This window comes from Balaenoptera acutorostrata, chromosome 1 (genome assembly GCF_949987535.1).
Source record: "Balaenoptera acutorostrata chromosome 1, mBalAcu1.1, whole genome shotgun sequence".
NCBI classification, from domain to species: Eukaryota; Metazoa; Chordata; class Mammalia; order Artiodactyla; family Balaenopteridae; genus Balaenoptera; species Balaenoptera acutorostrata.
In genome coordinates this window covers 122,248,328-122,254,764 of record NC_080064.1, presented here as the reverse complement: position 1 = coordinate 122,254,764, position 6,437 = coordinate 122,248,328, and the positions used below count along the sequence as shown (strand labels likewise).

At 43.2% G+C, this 6,437-nt stretch overlaps 1 protein-coding gene across 3 annotated transcripts in view; it reads right to left on the bottom strand.

Annotated features, from left to right (window-relative positions):
• Positions 1 to 897: 897 nt before the first annotated feature.
• PBX1 (PBX homeobox 1) overlaps positions 898 to 6,437 on the bottom strand; it is a 284,661-nt gene continuing 279,121 nt past the window's right edge. For 2 of the 3 annotated variants that reach the window (XM_007191072.2, XM_057528710.1), the window contains one exon: positions 898 to 6,130. Coding sequence is in view for 2 of the 3 variants with exons in the window: in XM_057528710.1 (XP_057384693.1) it covers positions 6,038 to 6,130 (93 nt within the window). In the remaining variant the exon portion in view is untranslated. The remainder of the gene's footprint in view (positions 6,131 to 6,437) is intronic. The other variant, XM_057528729.1, reaches the window with a different exon arrangement.

Genomic DNA, 6,437 nt, shown 5'->3' with positions numbered 1-6,437 from the left:
ATCATGATCATTTGAATCATGATAGAGTTGAAAGGGTGAGTGATTGGTGTTTTCAATACAGACCTGCCCCACTGGGGCTCTGGGCAAAGCCTCCTGAGAGCTAAGGTGTGACAATGAGAAAACGATGCATGTGATACCCCTAGAGGAACAATGTGCAGAATGGCAGACAAGCAGCTCCATCCCACTCCATGCATGGGAGATGGTGTTGAGGGCTGGGAAGCAGAATTAGCTGTTGAAGGCTGAAGTGGTGGTCCAGCCAGAACACTCTGAGACATCAAACTCTGTAACAGACCACAATCCCAAAGGTCACGGCTCAGTGTGGGTACAGACAAACCACTGGGAGAGATACTCACGTGGGATGGAAGACATAACACACGGTAGGCGTGTACATCTAATGGAGTGGCATCTAGCTAGCATAATTCTGAGAGCCTACAACTGGGTAGTGTTTCTAACCTAGATTCCTTCCCCTGAAGCATCTCTTGGGTACCACAGTTTTCCTTATGACCAGATCACAGCAGACAAAGAGAAGGAAAGGAGAACCACTGGGCAAACAGCTGTGACTCAGAAACTTAGAATTTATTCTGGAACATCACCCTGATATTTTAACTGGTGCTTGGTGGATGGGAGCTAATCACAGACAAACAGACAAGACGGGGTGCTCTGCCTTCCTATAGCACAGCTAATATTTGCACATAAAAGATCCTTCTTTCCCTCTCTCCCTCTCTCCCTTCCTTCTTACTTCGGGGTAAGTGACACAAGGTCATTTGCCCCACTGTCAATGTAGACTTTAAAATGATGAGGGCCACAGTTTAAAGCCACACTAACCCACGTCTTACTTTGGGGAAAGACAAGTTTCCAGCAGGTATAAATTTACACAAAATACAAGTATGCTTTTTTGCAACAAAAGAAACTATTTATTTGGAATATGCATTACCAGTACAAATTAGGAGACTGTAAAACCTACACCGTGTTAGTATCATTAGAGAACACAAAATTTCAGTTGGAATCAAAAGGGACAGAAGCCTGTGCTCTCACAGAAGCAGGAAAGCTTAAACTTTCAAAACCAAAACAGAGCAGAGCTTTGCAGGTTTATACTCTGAATAATAAGAACAGGGGAGGGGGAGCGGGAGAATAAAACCAAAAACCAAAGGAAAGCACTTCAAAATAATTGAAAACGCCAAAGGAAAGAAAAGTAAAAAGAGAGAAAAGGGGGAAAACATTGAATGTTTTTATTAATTTTAACAAAAGAAAAAAAAATGTTTACAAAAAAATAAAAGATTCCAGAAAGCTTTGAGCTAGGGATTGAAACCATAAAGGTGATGTGAAAAGCTTGTCATTATTTTGTTATGACTTAAAAACAAGACTGCAAGCGTTTGGGTAGAAACACTTCCTAAAGTGTTGCTAACTTTTCTTGCTTGGGTTCTGGCTGCTTTCTGAATGCTTAATCATTTGTTGAATGAAAAACATTTAAATTAAGGTTCCTCCAGATAATATTGCTTTCTTTTCTCCCCTAACTTAACAAAAACATTCCAAATCAAGCCAGTTTGACAATTTGCTTTAAGCAGCTGCCTAAATCAGAGGTTAATAAGAGGTGCACTGCCAATGAATCAGGTGTAACTGCTCAGCACTGTAACAATAGCACTGAGTCTGGCTCAAAAGATCATTCGGCCAAATGACTCTAGGACGGCTTCCTGGATCTAGTCTACTCAGCCAATGGTGCACATCCCACCAGGATCTCCTGTGGGATTCTACTGGAAGAAAAAAATCCTCTCTAGCTGGAAAGAGTCGTGGAACGTTGTTATTAATCAGGAAGAAAGAAAAGAAAGCATTTTATTGTGTCATTCACAATCAACCAAGGCAAAAACCTTTCCCTACAGTATATAAAGGTCCCCTGGACCAATTCCTTGAATTGTTAAAGGGCTAAAAAGAAAACTCAAGTCCTTGCCTTTGTTTCTCTCAGGGATTGCAAGAATGCCACACACTCCAAAAAATGCAGGTGAAAAATATGACATCATTGTGGGCTTGATCTTTGAAGTCAACTGAATTCTGAAACAAACAGAAGTACAAGGAAACAGCCTATTCTACAAATGTCATCTTTTCACATCACCTCAAATACATATTTAAGGAATAAAAACAGCAAGACTATAATCCTGACAATTAAAAAAAGCCCCCCCATAAACAAACCAAAAATAACACAAAACAAAACATAATTTCTTTTTTATATTTTAAAGAGCAGAAGAAAGAAAAGAAAAGAATTTATTTCTGGGTCTCAAAGTTAATAAACATAATAACGTGTTAGGCTGTACCTATTATGCTCACTATTCCAACCTTTTTTTTTTTTTTTTTTTTTAGTTTACAAAATGAATTACTGTCACTTTTAAACATTGTGAAACAGGAAATGGATGTGCACAACTCGACACTTTTCTAGCATTCTTGAACTAATTCACAAATGCAAGAAAATAAAAGAAAAATGGGGGAAATGGTGAATGTAGGTAGTTCGGTGTTAAAAACTAATGCAGGAATGATGTGCATTGTCACAGAAAGAAGAGGGGAAATTCCCCATCCTGTTTTGCGTGCTATGAGGGTCATTTTTAAAATTTTTATTATAAACACTATTAAATTCAGACCGCTTTTTTGGTTTTTTTTTCTTTATCTGAATATACAAGAACATTCATTATCAAATGTTCATCATCAATACTACAAAGAACGAGACACGAGTCGCAAGAAACAATGGAAAATGTTAATAAAGCTGAAAGAATCGTTGAGTATTTTTTTGTGTTTTTTTTTTAAGTTTTTTTTTTTAAATTTGAGTTTCTGTAGTTTCATCTTTTTTTGGTATCGAAGTCAGGTTTTTCTGGGCAGAAAAATAAAAGTCAGAAGGAAAGAGGGGCAGGGAAAGATATGTGAGAGAAAAAGGCAAACAGTAAATAAAGAACCACCACCACAGCAAAACAAAAAATAAACGTAAAGGTGTCACTTGGCAAAAGTACCGCACAGGAGTCAATACCAAGCCAGGGGGAGGAGTTAGGGATGAAAAGGAGGATGTGATGAAGAGTTACAAGGTGGGCAAACCCTAGGGCTAGTATCATTTCTCAGGGGAAATCTGCCAGGGAAAATGGAGCGCCCCCACTTCCATCAGAAAATGAAGGAGTCTTGGGGCACATTTTGGTATCTGTAGGATTGACCTAATACGAATTCCCAGGGAGCTGTATTTCCAGAGGCACGCTCTTTCCATCCCCATCCTTCCGCAGCCAGTGTTCTCACGCTTCGCTTAATGCAAAGAGATGCGGTGGCCGCCATGTTGGATGTGATCGTAGGCGAGGAGGGGAAATTGTGGGAAAGGTACTGGATGCGAAGAGCACTGCATGAAGTGCTAGGTGGGGAAGATGCTGTGAGAGGTGATCAGTGCAAACTCTTGCAGGGAGAGAAACTGCCTGTGCAAAGGTAGCACTGCTCTGATCTCTTTCATCAACTTAAAATGGCAATCATTCAACCCAAATCTGGAATCATTCTTCCTGTTTCCAAGAGAACCCTTTTATGTCCCTTTTGTACTTTGCCCCTAATCAGGGGGATGCGATCCCACCATATTCCTCTGTGGGTAGTTTCAATAGATCCCTGCCACTCAGACAAAGTTCTCCACTGGTTGTAATCACTGTAGAATGGTCACAAGATGGCTCCTTCCAGGAATCCTCTTTATCAAGTCCTGTTCTGATTATGGCATAGGTTAGAAGAGAGTCTATCTACTACTCTTAGTCATCCAGGCATAATGCCATCTTGCCAAATATTTACTTTTTGCATTTCCTTCAAATACACATACCTTCTAGTTCGTTAGGTTAACCCCCCACCTCCCAACACCCACACACAGAACATTTTCTAATCATTACTGAAGTGCCGTGCAGAATGTCCATGACCTTGTTAGCTGGCCACTCTCAACCCTCAGGGTCTTATACCTCTCCCGGAGGCCTCTCAAACATAGTAGATGTGACAGGGACTAAGTAGTTACAAGGCCACATAACTGGATTCAAGTACAAGCTAAGAGAACCAGGTCCCGTTTTTTCCAATTTAGAAACATCTCTATTCTAAGAAACCAAGCAGACCAAAACAAACAAACAGAAGGAACAACACTAACCCTTCTCTTTGTCGTCAGGCTGATGACCTCAGGGTACTAATGTTAACCAGAAGTTAGAACAGGAAAACCATTTATTGTCCCTATGTGGCATGAACCAGTTTATCTTAGGGATGTTTCTTCCCCTGACTTCACAGTTACAGATTAGATATGAATGAAATCAACTTCTTGTCTCTCACAAGCCTCTTGGTGAGCCAGGCGTAATAACCCCCATTTTACAGATGAAGAAAATGAGGCACCAAGAGATCTGACCACCTCCCACTTAATCAAGTGACAGAGCTGCCATGTTTATTGCTGGCACAGTTGGCTATGAAGAATGGGAGCACAGGCGACATGAGGACAGCTTTCTAGTATCTACTCTTCACTCTCAGATATTACCAGGGAATAAAAATCATGGATGATTTCACTGAAAGCATGACCTCCCTGTTCCCCATCACTCTCAGGTCTTCAAAGTAAGCAAGCAAAAAGTTTGCTCGAGCCATGTTCTTATACACCTTTCTGCTCCAGGACAAGAATGTGGTGTCGTATAACAGTTTGGATAATTAATGCAATGTCCCTAACATAAACACAAAACCAAAACAGAACCAAATCCACTGTAGACCTTGTAAGTACTGTGTGTGGCTCGCTGAGAGCTCCAGAGGTGGTGAGAACAGGATTAGTTTATACTGGAAACCTGGCCTTCATCATGATCAAGTCCTGTGTATGTCGTTCTGGTGTGTGCATGCTGGGGGCCTGGAAGCCCCAGGCACATGCTGCTTCTCTGTGTCAGTGACCTTCACTCAGAGTTGTTAATTCCCTCTCTTGGGCTCACAAGGTATAATGCTATGGTTACTAATATAGGTATTTGAATGTGGCATGTGACTGATTTGGGGCAAGTGAATGTGTGAGGCTGTGCACATGCCTACGTTTGTATGCTTGTGTGTGTGTGTGTGTGTGTGTGTGTGAGAGAGAGAGAGAGAGAGAGAGAGAGAGAGAGAGAGAGAGAGAGAAAGGGAATAGGTAAAGGGTTGCAGGATAAGAACCTTCTACTCCTTAGTGATGCATTCACCACCATGCCTAACTCAGACCTGGTTCTGCAGTAGATTCTGAACACCGCTTACTGCACGGTCTCCAAAGACTGTCCCTCTGAAACCAAGAGCTGTTACTGGGAAGATGTAAAAGCCTCTAGGAATTCCGCCCTTCTTGTTCCTTGAGGCTTCTCTTGCTGCCTGACTTCCTGCTGGGAACCAACCTAGCAGAGGTGAAACCAGAAACGGTGGCACTTTTAGAAGCCCAGCAATGGCAGCCCCCAAAGAATACCTGGGGCTGAGAAGGAAGAGGAGGAATTGTGTTCTAATCAGAATCGTCCCCAGAGAGGGAAGAGCAAGAGGAGGCAGGGCAGCCTGGAATGAGTAGGGCAATGTGGCGTACTCCTGCTAAGAGGTAGTGAGAGGAACGAGAGAAACAGAGAAGGGCTGCCTGTTAACAGAGGCAGCAAGGGATCCGAGGGAGGTAAATTTCGCTCCTCAAACCACCAGCATGAAAACATACCAACACTTTTATTATTTTCTTTGTATTGTTTTTCCTCGTTAAATTCCTCTAATTGTTGAAAATATCCTTCAGGGATGTAATAGAGGGCAGGGACCCAGGGAGTCTAGGACAGAGAGAAAGGGGAGGGGAAGATGATGGACACCAGGCTGACAGCTGGAGGCAGGGAAGGGTGGCTTCTACCCAGAAAAAAAGGGAAGAGAGTATAAAGAAGTGTCCAGATTGGCTGAAACAGCATCCCAAAGAAGAGAAGAGAAGGAGACTCTTATTGTGTGTGCTGATTGCTTCGACCTCCAGTCTGACCGCTTCAGCGTTGAGAAACCCTCCCTCCTGGCCCGGCCCCGACTGGAGCACAGGGTCAGCCGGGATGCGACTGCTGGGAGATCAGTTGGAGGTATCAGAGTGAACACTGCCAGGGCCTTCTGTAGGGGAGGTCACTGATGAAGGGGTAGTAGCGTCCTGCCAACCTCCATTAGCCTAGAAGGGAAAAAGGGAGAGAAGTCAGTCCTCTGAGATCGGGTGGCTGTTCTGAGCAGACAACGACAATAAGGCAACTTGGGTAAAGGGCCGAGCACAGTGCCTGGCACACGGGAACACTCATCCAAGGGGCGGCTATGATTGTGGTCGATGATACCCACCTCCCCCACCCTCAGATGAGTTTGGTTCCTCCCAGCGAGCCTCTGGACACAGTATTAGCACCTCTCGCTTCTCACAGGCTTTGTAATTCAGTCCAAGCCACCAGATGATTGTTGTGTGTGCTCTAGGATGACGGCAGCTGCCCTGC